The sequence below is a fragment of the Ambystoma mexicanum genome, chromosome 10 (genome assembly GCF_040938575.1).
Source record: "Ambystoma mexicanum isolate Mex_15411 chromosome 10, UKY_AmexF1_1, whole genome shotgun sequence".
Lineage (NCBI taxonomy): Eukaryota > Metazoa > Chordata > Amphibia > Caudata > Ambystomatidae > Ambystoma > Ambystoma mexicanum.
Window position 1 is genome coordinate 1,499,057,399 of NC_090932.1, and position 18,420 is coordinate 1,499,075,818.

Sequence of the window (18,420 nt, forward strand, 5' to 3'; positions counted from 1 at the left end):
ACTGAGTATACTTGTACCCTGCAATGAGATATTAAACTCTTTTCTATCATGATGAAAGTTAGAGTTTGACTTACTCTCCCAGATAGGGTAATTAAAAAGAATTCTGGGGTTATTTTCTCACTGGGTGGTTTCCTGGGATTATCTTCACCTCTCTCTGTATAAATCCCTGGTGGAGGCATCCCACAGGGTTTCATACAATAGTTATCCCACCAACTCGCCCCTATTAAGCTGAACAGGCCCACGTGACAAATTAAAGATGATGAATTTTATCTCCTATACAGAAAATAGAAGAAGTAGTATATTGACATGCTTTTTATGAAATGGCTTCCCAGGAGGTATCACGTACATGACAGAGTTTACAAAGAAATGTAGACACAGATCTAAGGAGACTATGATCTTGTCCCTGCCCTGAATCTAATATACCCGGGGAGGATAGAAAGTTGATAACTATTCCCCTACAGTGTTTCTCTCACTGGAAGAATGGCCTGGGATGTTAGTGGCTGGAATATTATTCCCATTCTAGGGCTTCGGGTGTTATGGACTAGACTAGTTTCTGTCTTGATGGCAATACTCGGGTGACTGCGGATGTCAAACCTGTTTGACCCAGTGAAGGCTATAAAACTTTGCAGTCACCCAGTTTGTGTCAGCCACGTCAGATCCCTCTCCTCAAACCATATGGTCGGAGGAAGGAGGAGACTGAAACACAGGTATCATTATTGTGGTTAAAGACTTTTATTTTGGCAGAAAATAAAGGAAACCCTACCTGACCATGTCACTAAGAGAGGTTTCCCTGCTTCAATTTAATACCAAGGATATGTCAGAATGTCCGGAATCGAAAGTCCACCATCCTGTGTCAAAAAGCTATTTCCTTCCCTTACACTTCTACTTAACTAAAAGGTTGGCGAGTCTTCTTGGTGCAGAAGAGCGGGTCCCTTCTTCTGCGGAGCGGACTAGCATGCCAGTAGTTTAGAATTACTCTTTTCTGAGGGAGAGACTCCCTTCTCCAGGTCACAGTTATTTTCACAAAGTTCCAGATTGCAGAACGTCTTAATTTGAATACAAAGCACTCTCTTCGCCTGGTCTCTTTTAGGAGGCTTGCACAATTCACAAGAATTCACCAGGAGGTATGCTTCTTCCCCTGGCCTTTCTTCAGTTTCTTGCAATGTTCACAGCCCGCCTAGTTCATTACCCTGCCAGGCACTGGGACTGTGAAGATGATTTGGGTTCCTTTTCACAGTAGGGTACAGATCCCAGACCTGTGAGATTTTATCCTCTCTTTGTCGCAGACAAGGTTCACTATCCTGCCAGGTACTGTGATTATGAAGATGCCTTTGGGGGCAGTTTGTTATCTGTTGCAGGTCCCAGATCCTTGCGACCTCTCTGCCGCCGGGGCTTCCCACCAACCACCCCAGCTACCAGGACCTCTTCAGCCATCTTACAGGTGATCTCTGGTTGTCTGTGGCCTTTTCTTCCCCATTCGGGCTTCTTGCAGTCTCTCCATGAACCATGGCATCCTTGCTGCGTTCCTCTGTTCCTGGACGGTACGCTTCCAGCTCTCCATTCACCTCAGTCCTCCATGCCAGCTGGTTGTCCTGCCCTCTGCCTTCTTCTCTGCTCAACCCTGGTGGAGTTACCGGGGACGCCTCTGCCGGTGGCCAAGTGTCTCGGCCTCTGCACTCCTGGCATCTCCCTTGCTTCAACGGCGTTCAAAGTTCCTGGCTCCTCCAGGAAGGATCTGACAGGTTGTAAAGTCCTTCTTCTGTTTTTATCCTCAGCATGTATCTGTTAGTTTCATATTGTCTGAATCGCTCGTGCTGATTCTGCGGGCACTCCACATTGCTCTGTGCCTCCTCCCCATCTCAGTATTGATGTTCTTACTCTCAAGTGGATTACCTGTGTTCTTCTTTGTCCTGGTTTCTGCATATGACTCACATAAGTAGTCCATTCTCGGCCTCATCCCAGTACTTTCTAGGGAGGTCAGGTTATAAACCCTACAGAGGAACATGGAAGTGTGTGGAAGTATTGGACTCTGTGTAGAGTAGGAGGATGAGGGAGGTGGGGATGTGCTTTGGGCATACCACGTTCTTCCTAGATAGTCGTCCCTAGTCCCCATGAGATCCACCTGCTGAGTACCACCCCCAGGGGGACTTTCGGGTAGTGGCCTCCCCTCCCTGGCCCCATGTGAATGTATTCCTCTTGGGGAGAAGGGACGACATCCAAGGATTTGTCACACAATATAAAAGTCAGAAATGACGTCTCTAACAACCCATCCATATTGATTTCTCCTTGTTTCCAATTTTGATCTCCAGCATACGCCTGATAGTAATAATATGTTTGGAATCTGTTGCATGAAGCCCAGATTCTACCTGCATTGAGTTTACTGAGGATTTCCTGTTTCATTAAACACCAAATAATAACAAAAATCCTAACTAAACCTACTCTACCTACGTACCTATTTTAAGGTCTAAGGGAAAACCTTCTGGCATTAACAAAACAAACCCTCACCATAAACAGTATCAACATTCAAATAACATAAATACAACATAAATAAAAGGTTACCAAACACCCAGTGTCTTGGATGACTTCTTGTGGTCCTGGGCAGATCCTGCTCCCCCAAGAATGTCCAAAGTCAATTTTCTCCCAGTAACAAAAAGTCTTGACCAAACATTGAAGAGTTCATAGGAAACAAAAGGTTCACATAAATAAAATCCACTGGTCAAAGTCTCTTCTTTGTTTGATGAAAGACTTCCTTCTTTACAGTTCCACAAAGAATGAACAACACCAATGGAGTTTCTTGGACGAAAGAGTAGATGAACTTGGCAAAAGTATGTTCTCCCACTTTGCCTATAACTACTTCACTTCTAGATGCTGCTGTATCTTTTGTACAATTGTCAGGATGTTCTTGCTTGAGATTCACTTTTCTGTCAACCAACGTCCTACTACAATGTAACTCTGAGAACAGCTCCCTTGGCCCCACAGTTAACTTCAACAATATTAACAGCCAGAGTCTTGATACTGCTACTACAACTTCTACTGCCTCTCAATAGGTTGCGATAATGGCAACTTCAAAATTAGGCATTACTACAAGACATCTTCTACCTCTACGGGCTGGCAATGCACTCTTCTTTCTATATCCTCAGAAAGGGCATCCTCTTTGCCTGTCTTGCAGCTAACATAAACTCTGCTTCACTTTGGTGAACAAGTACCCAGCTCCCTTCGCCAGCTTTACGTATACTTGGTCTTCAGTAGTTACCCCAAAGTGGTTGTGCCACTCACTCTCCCAACTTTGGATGAAGACTCTTGGGTAACAACACTTTCATCAAGTTCAAAACCACCAGTGTACCATTCTTATGTGCATGGTATTTGGCTTTCATAGAGATCCCGTAATAGAGATGGGCATTGCTAGTTCTATCTTCGACTTCTATTGCGTCTTTCTTCTGCTGCTTCAACCTTTGATGTGCTGCAAGTAAATGTTTACAATGGAAACCAAAATTACGTGCACATACTTGCGTTTTAGTATTGAACCGCCACTTCAAAGAAAGACCTGTTCCCACCTTTCCGTCAGCATTCAGCCTCCAAGGCACAGGGAAACATTATCTCATGTATGCGGTCCCATAAACAATACTTGCAACTTTTCAGGAAAGTCAATTTCGCTTTGCTTAGGCCACTGGCAGAGTTCTCTGTGCTAATCAGAGACACTTGACCACTCGGCAACAAAGTATTACTGCTCCTCGGGAAAGAAGTGTTTCAGGTAAGCCCGTGATAGGTTCCCATTAATAAAAGACTTCCCACTTCTATGGTTGATTTTCACTCGCTCATAGCTCAACACACGTACAGTTAAAAGCTGGCTACTGTTACAGACAGGGAACTTCTGCTTCTAAGGAGTACGGAGCTTCCTTTTCCGACTCCCAATTATAAAGCTTGCGGGCTGCTGCATCTTCCCGACTTTTCTGCTTCCCCTGCTACTACTTCGGGCACTCCTGGGATTCACACCCCTCTGCTTCACGGGTGTCTCTGATCAGGCATCATTAAGGGAGAGATATCCACTCTGCAGTTTCCTTCGGCTTGACTCTGCATACAGGCCTTAGGAAGAACTGCAACTGCACCTTTAGCTCTGCACACACAGCAATGTGACACACCTAGAAAGACTGCCTGCTGCTTTCTTTTATTTCCAGTGCTGCCACCGCTCTCCAGGGTTTGTGAGCACAGGACCAACTCAGAGTTTGCAATTGGAATTTGCCTTTCTACTCTGGCATCCCTGTTGTGGTCACACGTCCTTGTGTTCTGCTGGCTAAGTGCTCTGCTTCTACGACTTCTGATCTTCCAGCTCCTGCACCAGCTTCCTTCTGCTGCTTCTCTCTCAGGCAGCATTATATGCCCCTCAGGTGGGCTGATTAGGTTCAGGTGCAGGCCCTTATGCTTAATTGCCTGACCTTGTTTAGAGTCATTAGGCTCGCCTGCCTCACCTGGGCTCCTACCTGCCTCTTTAGCCCTCTTCTTCTTCACAATCCCTGACGGATTCTGGGACTTGTAGTTTGAATTAGAGAAATTTGGTTTCTCTAATTCTTCAAAGGATGTATTAAGGATTTTTCTTCCCCAGGTTTTATTAAGAGAACAATTATATGGTGCAACCCTTTTAGAGACAGAAGGGACGGAAAAGGATACATGTTCATCGCTCCTGTTGGAATACATTTGATCTTGCAGATGATGTGGGACCCGGGATGTATAAAAGATTGGTTTCTTGGGTTCAACACAAAACGGAATTACTCTTTCAGGTTTTACCTTTTTATTCTTAATAGAGGACTGAGAATTACCACAATGGCAATAATCCAATTCCTCTTGTAAATTTGGTTTAACAGTATTTTTTCTTTAAGGAAGAATACTGTGTATGACCCTGTGCAATCTCCTCACTTCCCTGGGCCTGGTCTCCTCCCGCAGTACATCACCCTCAGGATTGGGATCAGGAAGTGTCTGCCCTCTCCTGGCCACCTGGGAGGAGACTCTAGGCAGGGCTTTAGTGGGAGATCCACAGGATTCTCCACACCACTTCTCTATTAGATTAAAAATGAGAATGTTCCGATCCTTCTGTAATTTCCTAAGTAATCTTTTGCTGATGAAGCTTTTTTCTTGAGTTCAACTTTGTAGAGAACTGTTGCCTTACCTCCATGGAGTTGAATAGGGAAATATGTGAGTTCTCCTTTCCTTTGTGGTGGAGTTAAACTGCTAATTTTATCTCCTGAGTACGGATTGACCATGATCTTCACTGGAGGCGTGCAGGGTAGGGTATTTCCCTGAAAAGTGGAGGACCACTGGTTATTTGGATGAAGATTTATACTCAAAGATTCTGGGTTAGTCCCTTCACTATCTCCTTGTTCTTTGATCCTCAATAATTCTTAGTCCAAACAATAATCAAGAAAAATGAAACCAAATGACCTTCCTATTTGAATCTCACTAGTATCAGTCCATACAAGCATTCACTCTTAATTCAAACAACCCTCATATAAATATATTTTATTCTGAACAATACCGGACATTCTAAACATTTCTCTGCTACACTGGCTTCTTTAGATATCTTATTTTAACTCAATGATAGCAATTCAAGATGAAACAAGTGTGTTTAAAACATTTCAATTTCTCCAGTATCAAGACAAATATGGTATTGGGGAAAGTTCTTTGAATAATTGATGTTTCAAATAAATGTACAATAGGTTTAGTTCCCCATATCGGTGTCAGGTAGTTAATGTGTATAGCCTAGGTGCACACCACTTGACTGTAGACAATGGACAGCTTACATTAGTCTCCTTTAGGTTTGAATTTGAAATAATAATCTCAGGGATCTGTCCACTCTACTCTGAACCCCATGCATACTGTGTTCTCAAAATATGTGGGGGCAGCTTTCACTAATCATGCATGAGTCTGCTACTTTCACTGTGAGAAAGAGAGAGAGAGAGCAAGAGAGAGAAAGAGAGAGAGAGAGAGAGAGAGAGAGAGAGAGAGAGAAAGAGAGAGAGAGAGAGAGAGATTTGGAGTACAGATAATAATTGTGTTTTACTGTCACTTGAGTGCATGTACTGTCTTCAAGCTACTTGCGTGTGCAACATTCAACCGAAGTATGCCTGCACAGCTTTAAGGTATCAGTGTGTGGTTTTCAGCCTGCATGTGTTTTCGGGCTGAATGTACGCTATTCCCCATAATATGTACAATATTAACCCTCTCCCCGCTCTTCCACATTACACATGAGCCTGCCTCTGCACTGAAAGATAAAAGAATGCAGGGAATGGCTGTTCGCACGTTTCTCTAAAATAAAAGTAAATAATTATGTATATTCGACGCAGTGAAAATCTACCTGGAAGAGCAAAAAAGATACAAGTCCTGGCTAAGATTCCACAGATCAGCGTTATACCAACAAGATGCTGAAGAAATGCTAAGGAAATTGGCAGACAAAAACTCGGGAGCCTTTTGGCAATTGATAAAAAAGAACGACAACCCTACGTCCTCCTCAACATCAAACTGTGTCGCAGAGGAAGCCTGGACAACTCACTTCTCTTCTATTTTCAAGCTCCCCAAGGTGAATTCTCTTACTACAGGCACGCAATCGGATCATACCGTTTGGGAGGACTTCTCCGACACTGAAGACATTCTGTCAGCTATAAAAAGGCTAAAATCGTCAAGAGCTCTGGGTCCCGACGGAATCATCAACATCGACTTAATAAACCATCTGCTAGAATGGGCCTCCTTTATCAGTCAAGTCTTTAAGAATTGTACCATGTCCAGAGCAATTCCAGAGTCATGGCCCAGCTCAGTGGTCGCCCCCATATACAAGAAAGGAGACAGGTCGGCTCCTGTAAATTACCGCCCAATTGCTTTGCTGGATACCATCGGAAAGATCTATGGTTCGTTTCTACAAAGGAGTTTCCAAACTTGGGCTAAATCGGCTGAATGCAATGACCCTTTCAAAGCTGGCTTTATGAAAAACTGCGGAACTCAAGTGAACATCCTGATCCTCAGTATCCTGAAGAGCAAACTCATGGAAGGGTCTGGGAAGATCTTCCTAGCCTTCATAGACCTTACCCAGGCTTTCGACGTAGTCGATAGAGAGATGCTATGGTCCAAATTGTCCTCTTGGAACTGCCCGACTGCAATACTAGAACCCATCAAAGCTCTCCACACAGGAACCTCCATGAGAGTTAAACTGAACCATCAAGGCTTACTCTCTGAAGTTACACCAACATTCAGAGGGGTCAAGCAGGGATGCCCTTTGGCCCCGGCCCTGTTCATCTCTTTTCTAGGGGACTACAAAGAAAGTGCAAATCAAATAAGATCTTTTCCACCAAAAATTGGCCAAACACCAATAGCTCGACTCCTTTATGCTATTGACATTATCCTCCTTGACCAGACAGAAATAGGTCTCCAAAGACAACTTGATAATCTGGCCTCCTACATATCAGCAAATAATCTGGAGATAAACAAGGAAAAAATGAAAATCTTGATAATGGAAAAACCACCTGGAAAGAAGTAAAAAAAAAAATGAGTTGGCACAGCGAAAAAGCAGCCCTGGAGGTCATCAAACACTTTAAATACCTCGTTGTGATGATTGACAGCACCAAATCAGAAGCTGCAATGCAGAAACACCTGTGGGAAAAAATACGAAAGCTAACAACCCAGGCTCGGATCATCGCAGGAAGTATGGAAGATTTTCTTTGTTACCGGTCCTGAAATTCTACAAAGGAAAAGTGGTCCCCTGCCTGGTTTACGGAGGAGAAGCCCTGCCCACTATCCCAACGAAAATATGGGAAAAATTGGAGGGGTACTTCTGGCGGAAAGTCCTCCAATTTCCGAACTCGACATCGATCGCAGGTATCAGACGAGAACTGGGCCTCCGATCCATGAAAGCAGCAAAAGAGGCAGAAGAAATGTCACTCTTCAGGAAAGTACTTATGCCTGAATCTTCTCCGCTATACAATCTGATAAACACAGAACTGAACAACGACAGCTGCAAGATGCTGACCACTTGGGCAACCAAACAAAGAACTAGCCTGGACAACATCGCATGCACAGAAGCGACACTGATCCAAAACCCAACCAAAGTAAAAAAGAAAATGGACCAAGAAGACTGGATTGAAACTCAAACAATTGCGGAAAAAAACAAACTTCTAAAACACCTGTCTTCCCAACCGAAAAAATTGGACGCAACGTCAGAAATAATCAAAAGATTTCCGGATAGAGCTCCACGCTCAACCCTTCTTAGGGCAAGGCTAAACTTACTGCCAACTAACGAAGTCCGGGCCATAAGGGGCCTCTCTGCTACAAACCACTGTCGTCTGTGTAAAACTCAATCAGAAAAGGAGTCAGTGAAACATCTCCTCCTAAACTGCCCAAAGACCATCAAATGGAGAAGAGCATTTCTCGGCCCCCTACTGGAACCGTTTTCTCAGTTCGACGAAGAAGTGTGGTGGTCCCGTTTAATGAGTGGCTCAAGGACTTTATGGTCCCTAGCAACGGCAAAAATATTAAAAGCCACCTTGGACGAATGCGAAAAAAAGCAGATAGAACTTCTAACAGCAAACTCGGCCGCCTAAAGCAATGGTGACGAAACGACAATCAAAAAAGAACTCGGAAATGAAGAGTAAGGAGGAAAACGATTTTGCAAAATCATAAAATTGATAAAAGCAAAAAAAAAAGAAAAGTATATTCATTTTAGTGGCACCAGCATCTAAGCTATGACTGTGGCCTCCCATGGCTGCATAAATGCACTAAATGCACACTGTCACCCCAGGCAATAATATTTTGCAACAACACAATAACTTAAGAAGACTCTGGAATAAGTCACCACTTATATTCAAAATAGTACTTAACTTTACAAAGGCAATTCCACATTAACGTGGCACCAACATGCATTCAGTTCTAAACAGTGGTCGAAGTGTACGAAAAGAAGTAGTGGAACTATGTTCCCTGCTGGTCTGCCCCGCTCCTCACAAACCCCATCCCTGCGCCCCCTCTGGCACACAATCCAAACCCCCAAACAAACACACCTGCAATATATAGTGATGTGCAGTGCAGTGCACTGAAGTGCAAGCTTCAACTTCTTCCTACACTTTTATTTTAAAACTAAACCATTCCAGAACAGTTTCTTTTTAAAATAAAAGTATAGGAACAGTGAAACATAAAAATAAAAAGTATGGGAGCACCACTCCTGACTGCTCTAGCCCACTTCGACCTCTGGTTTTAAATTCTATTTCTCAATACAAAGTAGATTGGCTAGTGTAGATGAGGGAACACAGGGCATTGAGATATCAGCACCTGCGTTCTTGTTTTTAAATTACATCCCCCTCAGCTTCCTTTCCTTTATCACACCATATTTTACCCTGGTCAATCTATCTGGACAGTGTGGGGTTGATCAGGGTTACATTTACCTTCTGTGGCTTCTGATTTTGGCCAGTCAGCCATGGACACAGCTAGCCTGAAATCATTCCTTCAGCAAACCCTCTCTTAAGGTGGCTTATCTGGAACCCAATTCCAACAAAGACTAGTCATCCTTCTCCAAATGGCCTGATTTCCTATCTGCCTGGGGTCAGTTATCCATGTTCATCTCCCCATATTGCATAATCATCCTCTCTCCTATGTGCATGGATTTATATATCTCTCTGACTCCACCTCTGTCTTGCGACAGAGGTGTGGCTTTCCAGTCCCATGATCAATAGGTGTGAGGGAAAGCCACCCCAATTGAAAAAAGTCTGTTTTGTTTTTAGAATATTTTCTGATTAAGATATGCAAAATGAATAATAACTAATATTTTCAGATTCTGTACACCAATTCACACATTTGCAGACTTGAATTTTCGTTCTAAATAAAAAATAACCAATGACAATTAAAACAAACTTTGATGCGGTTATGAGTTTTCACCATTTTTCACCTATTTAAAATGTGGCAAGATATGTATTTTTTCTAATACTGATTGATATTGCTTCCATCTACAAAGTATCAAGATTTTGTGTGCATGGTGATACAGTGATCAATTTAGTGTTCACATATTTGATTTTAGGTTTCATTAATGTTATAATTGATATATTTTGCTGATGTGGAGTTGCTGACATTTTCCTACAGCTGGCAGTGGCAGTGCATTGCCTACATAATCTCTTAATGTGTATCCTGGGCAGCATCTTTTGCAGGGGAAAAAATCCATAACCTTCCCTTTAACTATGTTAATGGAATTTTTATGAGATGACTGGAATTAGACAAATGATGACAAGGCAACACGCATTCACCAGCCCAACTTAATTAGTGACATCTGGCAGTACAATTATTAGTCTAATCTTTGGGACCAGCTCAAGCAGATCATCAAGGTCCTTTGTATGTAGACACTTCATATGTTGTCATTGCAAATTCCAGGGCTGGATCAGGCCTTTTATGTGAGTACACAAAGCCTTTCTATTTCCCCTTTCAGTCGTTTTGAACTGCTGTGATGTATCCTACGGAGTCATCACCAAACCCCAGCCTAATGTCTCCTCCCATGTGGCCAGGGGAAGGCAGCTTCTACCTGATCCTAACCCAGGGGGGGTGTATTAGGGGGGAGTATCACATGGAAAGAGATGGCTATCAAGTGAAGTGGTGAATCTGCTAGGAGAGACACAGTATTCATCTTCTTCTGGGGATGAAAGTGAAATCATTCCTAGGTCCCTGAAGGTATATTAGCAATGTACAATTCCCTCCCATGTAAATACCCAAAGAACCTGTCATAGGAAATCATATAGATAGAATAGGGTTAAAGCCTCTACCTTTAATAGATATCCTTACTCCAATGTGGAATTTAAAACTCTTTTCAGAACCTGTCCTTATCCTAATAACTCGCAGTACATAAAGCAGTCTGAATGAACTGGAAGCAACATAGAACAAACTAATGTCACACAATCCTCTGGACTTCTGTTTCCTGGGACGTGGATGAAGGACTCAGAGGCAATGAGGATCCAGAATGTTGTTTATTCAAAGGTGCGGTCTCGTTGCTGCAGACAAAGGCACCTGAGTGGGATATTTAAATCCCAAGATGAGGCACAGCTGCAAGAAGGAGGTGAAGAAGAGGAAGAAGGGCAAGGAGTTATTGAAGGCTGTGCGAGAGGCGTGGATGATGAGGTGCAGGAGCAGCCACCGAAAGGAGCATGCCAGCAGAAGCCACCATAAAGGGTGAAGGCAAGCAGAAGTGCAGAGTACACGCAGCAGGAACAGCATTTCAAGAAGAAGCCCAGCTGCAGAGAAGACATGCTCCCAAAGCATTATATGGCAAGCCATTGTAGCTGTGGAAGATCCACAGAGCTGTCCAACTCCAGAAGACTGGCACACAGCTTACCGAAGGTACACAGGAGAAGGGGAGAGACCATGCTTGATGCAGGCGATCCGCCATGACGCCTGACCGCAAGAAGCAGCTGCCATAGCGAGCCAGTTAGTTGACTAGAAGCAAATGCTAATGCTGGGGCGCTCTGTGCAAGAACATTTTTACACAATAACTATTTGGAATAACAAACAATTGATGAACCAAAGCAGAAACCATTTGATTCTGAATACTGAATAAGTAAAGAAACAGAACGTTTGTGGCAGAGACGTAAGGTCCCTTATAGAGGACTAACAGTGGGGAAAGCGAATAACCAACATTACCAACAGCCAAGAGGCTGTGAGAAGACCTTAGTAGAATTACCTATGGGGAAACGTTATAACCAGTATTATGAACAGCCAAGAAACTGTGAGACAGCCATATTAGGACTAACATTGGGAAAAGCTCATAAGCAGTATAACCATCAGTCAAGAAGTTGTGAGAAAACATCAATAAAACAACTGAGGCAGAAATCCCCTCATAAGAGATATACCTTTGAAAGCCTATATGTCACATTGCCAACTGCCAAGAGACTGCCACTAAGAGATACTTTAAGAATAATCCTTCTATCTCAAGTATTCAGCTTGGGGAAAGCTGGAACACACATTATGAAGAGTCAAGAAACTATAGGAAAGCGCAGTTATTGTTCAACCCTACTTCCAAGAGAGACTGATGTGGAGAATCTTGGAGTCAACATTGCCATCAAGCCTGAAAGTAGTTTTAGGAGGTGTTCTTTCTGGCAGGTGAGTATACCAGGAAAGGAATTTTAGTGGCTAGTCCTGGCATGAGAGTGGACCAGGAAAGAAGAAGATGGTTTGATGAAATACATTTGTTGCCAAAAAGGTGTGGTGAAAGAACCTTTGTTGAATTAAGAAATGACTTTACTTTATCACTGGTTTGACAAGCAGTGACATTACCTAGGAATATTGATTGCTATTTTGACAGAAGTATTTTATTTGAAGAAGGTACAGTGCTATCCTGACAAAAGAAATTCATTTGAAGAAGGTGTCACATGCTAAATTAACAATTATATTTGTTTGAACTTGTGTTATGAAAGAAAGACATTTATCTTTTCAAGAAGACTATTGTGGAAAACACCAGTTGTTTTTGAACTGTGAGTAAAACTTTGTGGAAAAGACATGTGTTGTGTCCAAGAGAAAGACATAGTGGTTGAAAGAGACTTTTATGTTACCTTGAACAGATCTTTGCTGAATCGGAACTGTGCTTGAAATAATCCTGAAATGATCCAGGGGAAGGGTTTCCAACCCTGGTCACAAGGAGTGCTTTCAAGAACTTTTAAGTTTGAATTGAGAAACTGTTTTGTGAAACTAAATGTTAGCCATATCTTCCTTGAATAGTTTTGTTGTGTATATTAGTGTAAGGGCCAGAGACTTTTTGGACACTAGATCCTTTTTCTTTAGTTTTAGTTTGCTAAGTAGGGATGCCTTTATTAAGTTAGGGAAAGATAGGCGTTCATCCAACCTTTTTCCTTTCAATAAAATGGCAAATTTATGAGGAAACTTTACCTTTGTGTCCGTCTGCCATTTCTGACCTCTCATATTGCCCTTTTTAATCATCCTACTCAGACCGGTCCCTTTGAATTTCGAGTGCAAGGACTCCACGTGAAATATATGTTTACTAGAACAAAATGGAACGGTTGTGTTGGTTTCTGTATGATTGGTCATCTTCTTATTTTAAGCAAAATGAAACGTCTGTAAATACTGTCATTGATATGACCTACAGTTGTGTATGCAACACTGCTGTCATTTCAATTTGCTGTACTTAATGCTGCAAAAGCCTTGTAATATACATCATTATGTATAACACAAAATGAATTTGCTCCTTGAATATCAATCACATTTAAACAGCAGACACATTTCCTTAAACAGGACAAATAAAATACAAATTGCTCTTCTCTGTTTACTGGCAATCCAGGAACATTTCACTGGTGATGATATCCCGAGAATTTCCTGTATCTGTGTCATGTTCTTCCACAAAAATTCTGAGCCTGCTGAATTCTTTTTGGAAGTAAATTAATTCAAAGGTTTTGGGCCTATCTTTTAGATGGCCCTATTTCTTGTTTGGTCTTCAGTCTTGTCCTTTGAATTGCCATACAGTAGCTGAAAGAAAATATGTGATCTATATATACCATTGCCTTTACAGGTGTAAGTCAGCTTCACAAATGGTTGAAATCCAAAAGTTTCAGTCACATACAAATGAGCAAGAGGCAGACATTTTGTTTGAATGGCATTATTGGTGACTGGTTCCTGTCTTCCTCTTTCAGGGGGGCCTTTTTCAAGTCACTTTATTTTAGGCCATTCGTTTTGCCCCAAGGTTTCTGACACACTGATTGTTATGCATATGGGATTTTATGTTTTCATGTATTGATGTATGATATGATATGATAGGTTATTTATAACGCGCTTAATACCCAGAGGTTTCTAAGCGCAGACCTGGGGATCGAAATTGTGTGGCTCTGTGTCCTCTTCCTTCCAAGGCCAGCACGTTGCCGCTGAGCTATATAACTTGTATGTTTAACCTTATAAGTAAGCTGCATGCTTGTGTCAAACAATGACTAAAGGCTTGTGCATTTCTCACAAATACTCTTCTGAGTTGTGCTTTAGATCTTAAAAGTGGAATAACTCATAGGGTATTTTACAGCAATCTCAAATTTCCCATGTCAGGTGTGAAATTATCAGCCATTCCTGAATTGTAGACACACTTCATATTACATTCTGGAACGTGTGGTCTTCAGTTTATAGTGTGAAAAATACAAGTACTGTACGAGAATGCAGTTCCCCTGGGGCCACCCAGGCCATTCCAGCCCATGCTGAGAACAGCTGTTACTGAAGAATGCAACTTGCAAGCTTCACTGGGAGCAGCTGCTTCATCGTGTGGCTTTTACCTTTTGATACTTGGGAGTTATGATATGCTACTTGTCACTAGATATGCAACGTCTTACACACATGAAGTCTACTGTTGTTTGGCAAAACATAAAACATGTAGTACTGGCGATAAAGTGGGTTCCACTCATAGAACCAGGTTCTCATACATGCACATCTCCATGAGCTTTGGAGATATGTAGAAGTCTGTGCCAACAGAGAAGTATATGTTTGAATTGGGGCAGAGCTGTCTCTGCCCTTCATCCTTTTGCAGCGTCTAAAATGATTTAAACTGTATTGGTTATTTATAAATTCTCTACCACTTGCCGGGGCCATATAAGTGTCCCCACTACGGTTGTCACTGGTGCAATAAAACAAACCCTCTTAGTATACCGTAGCATATATTGTTGTACACAGGAATGCAGGCAATTAGAAAATGAGCTTCTATGTGATACAATCAAGAATTTTTCATTGTGGGAGAATTCATCGGTTTTTGTTTTTTAGGGCATTTTAACACAAATGTATGCGGGGGAGACCCCTGCAGCCCCTCCAAATCCCCCATACCTTCATTATTACGCTAACCCCTGCTTATTACATTTGCTGCAAAATGCAATGGAAAAAATGTGATGAATTCTCCCACGATGGTAAAATCCAGCGATGGAATCTTCCTACCCCGTAAACGAGAGTAGTTAATGAAACCGTGATGCTAATTTTTGTGGACCCTCTAATGGGGCATTGGGGGATCACGTGAAACGCTCTTTTAAGTTGTCCTTTGAGCCACCCACACCTGCAAATAAATGGTGGCTGGCTCCATGCAGTGATAGGGTACCAGGGTCCCGAAAACCCCCTGTCGCCAATGTTATGTCGGGACCCCCAGGGCACAGTGTCCAGGAGCACAGTTGCTGGGCCACCCAGCTGACATACACAGTTGCAGGGATCAACCTGTTGGACCGTGGGCACACGGTGGTATCATGGTCTGGGGCCACCCAGGCCATTCCAGCACACACAGCCAGAGTTGCCACGCAGGGGCTCTGGGACACAGATGCAGAGTTGCCACGCAGGGGCTCTGCAATAGTGAAGGGCACTGCAGGGCAGGCCCTCTACCTGAGAGCAGCGCTGGCGCAGCAACTACAAGAAACACACACATCAGGCAGGAGTCTGGCGGATCTCCCTTTTATTGCACTGGTCACATGGTCACAGACATGTGACATCAGCAGGAGCCCTTAGCAGGGACTCGTTATTCCTTAAAGGGGCACAGCATCACACTACTCATGGGCAGTGTGTGTGGTCGCCAAGTGCCCCTACACTCATAGAGTCCTGCAGGCGGCTCCTGTCCCTCCATATTACAGTACCTGGCCTCGAGAGTTGGGTCTGAGGTGCTGCTTCAGACCTCGAGCCCTTTTTCCGTGGAGGCTTTGCAGACTGTCTATTGCAAGGACGCTTTAAAAGTACTTCTGGAAACAAAAGAACGTGACTCTACGTTGCCTCGCGTGAGCTGGTTAATGAGCCAATGTGTTTCCCAAGTAGGTGTGAATGGTGGGTGATAATGGCAATGACAGTATGTTCATGTAAAACATTTTAAAGGCAATTAAACGGAGTCACAAAATCAACCATGCAAGTAAAGTCGATTTATTTCAGCGACATTTGTTGACATGCAATAAATAGTTTTCTTTTTTGCAGAATTTCAAATGTGAATAATAAAATTCTGCATGCCTGAGCCAAACAATTACTACAAGCAGGCTACCATCACACTTCTTGTTTTGGTATGTGCCTCCAAGTCTTCGAAGCTACTTGATCACCGCCAGTAGATTTTTAAGGCTCACGTTACGTTACCCATCCTGGCTGGACACATACAACTTCAATCATTCTCGTTGCTTACCTGTTTTTGTAAAGTTTTGCATATTTGTAACTTTGGTTTGGGCTGTACTTGTATACTTTTCAAGTCAGCTATGTACCACAGAATTACTTTTCGTGTTTCAATGTTATGTCTGTTTCATATATTTGTATGGATAGCATTGTCTGAAATACACATGGATACATGGAAGAGAAGTTTTCTCGTAGGTATTGAAAGCCTAACACATAGTTGCATGACCCAGAGCCGAGAAGTGACACAGTTTGCAGACAGGGGCCATACGGACTTAACTATTGAACTAAAGTGTGTGATCCTGAGCAAATCATTCTCACTGTGCCTTGTCCGCCAAAATAGCGAGGCCCTATAACTTAATCATTTTGACAGTGTACACTATAAAAAAAACAGTCATGGTTAAATAGAGTATATTATGACTTTAAGCAGTAAATAGTCAAATATTGCGCAGGTATATTGCATTTTTGCTTTCTACCCACTAACCTGCGCTTTCAGGTCTGCAGGAGCGCCTAGAGGTCATGCAAGCGGTGCGCCAGCACTATATATAATATAATGATGTGTTCCTGCTTCATTATAGCAACCTTGTTGCCCTGGAATATCATAGCTTGACCTCTGATGTTAATACATATGCAAATTAGGGGGACTTGCACATTGCTTGCCGCATGGGGCCTCTCCAGTCTTAATGTCTGCCCTGCCGGTACCGTTTATATACTCCCGGTGAGGGGGAGTTGTCCTTCCTTCTGAGGTACGGGTGTGCGCACAGGTATATATGTCCCCATTAAGGAGGGTGCAGGTGTCCCCCGTCAGTGGATTTGGGTATGGGCCTGTGTGTATGGCCACACTCAGGAGGCATCGCCCCCAGCTTGAAGTGAGGGCATCGTGGGTGCAGCGTAAATGTCCCCAGTGAAGAATGTATGTCCCCCTGAAATGCTTAGTTATATGTTGCGTATATGTCCAAAGTCAGGAGAGGGTTTCTCCACCTGGTGCAGTTTATTTATTTGTTTATTACATTTGTATAGCGCACAGCAGCCCTTGGGCATCGAGGCGCTGTTACTTGCAAGAAGCTTAGTTACAGGGTGAGAGCAGCAGAGAAAGAAGTTGTACAATTAAACATTAGGGTACATATATACATGGTACATTTATGGGGTTTATGAGGTTTATCAGGTCAGCTAGTGGTCGTGGTGTACATCAGGTGAAGAGCACAGTTGTCATGAGAGATGGCCAGTTGTGTGCAGTGTATGTGAAAGTAGACAGGAGGGTGTGTTCCCCACTCGCTCTGAGGTTTAGATGTGTGCAGTGCATAGGGCCACAGTCAGGCGATAGCTTCCCTCTCTTTAGGGCAGTTGTACGCATCATATAGGCCCCTGCGAGGAGGGTGTGTCTTTCCTCAGAGGTTTAGGTGCCTGCTGTGTAAATCGGGACATACTGTCTTCATACATGTCCCCAGTGAGAAGTTTGGATCCCCCTCAAAGGTACATGGTGTGCATATGGGATGGCCAGAGACAGCCAGGAGACACCGTCCCTCTCCTCCCCTTGGTGCAGGTGTCAGCAGTTCCGGGCATAGACCGCCTGCTGCCACCAGTGAGAAGTGACAGCCACTGGGCTTGCAGGCCCGTGCATCGGACGCCAGGTGGCAGCAGCTGCAGCGCCGGCGTTTCCTGATGCAGAGCACGCAGGCCTGGCTGGATGGGCAGGGCTCCCTCCCTCGGCTCCTTCCCGTCATGCTCCCAGGCTCTGCTGCTGCAGTGTAGCCCCGGACAGGCAGGCAGGCAGAGCCGGGCAGGAGTCAGTGCCAGCTGCTGCGGCTTGGAGCCCCACCACCTTCCTTCCAGGATGAACATGAACACCATCAAAAGCGTGCCCTCGCGCGTGCTGAGCCGGCGGGCGGGACACGGGCTCGAGACCGACAGGGAGACCTTCGACAAGAACCAGGTGAGCAGCTCCGGAGGTGACGGGGCGCCAGGTGAGCCGCGGTTACCCTGGTGATGCTGGGGCGGGGAGGGCCTGCTACCAACCCGAGATAAAGGGGAAATGGAACACTTGCGATGGGGGGACAGGAGCATGGGGGGGGGCAGGGTAGGGATGGCAGGACTTTATAACCCGGGAACCAGTGGAGAGTTAAAGGAGGCGAGGGTACCAGGGATTTCAGAGACCCGGGAGCAAGACAGGCACCAGAGGGGGGTGGAGGTGGTACTAGGGTACCTGGGATTTCAGAGACCCGGAAGCAAGACATACACAGGCACCAGAGGGGGGTGGAGGTGGTACTAGGGTACCTGGGATTTCAGAGACTCGGGAGCAAGACATACACAGGC

The 18,420-nt window shown here is 43.9% G+C and overlaps 1 protein-coding gene across 1 annotated transcript in view; it reads left to right on the forward strand.

The window, feature by feature from the left end:
• The first annotated feature begins 17,815 nt into the window (after positions 1-17,815).
• HIP1R (huntingtin interacting protein 1 related) overlaps positions 17,816-18,420 on the forward strand; it is a 541,423-nt gene continuing 540,818 nt past the window's right edge. The window contains exon 1 of the mRNA XM_069619635.1: positions 17,816-18,040. Coding sequence (XP_069475736.1) covers positions 17,942-18,040 — 99 coding nt within the window. The 5' untranslated portion in view covers positions 17,816-17,941. The remainder of the gene's footprint in view (positions 18,041-18,420) is intronic.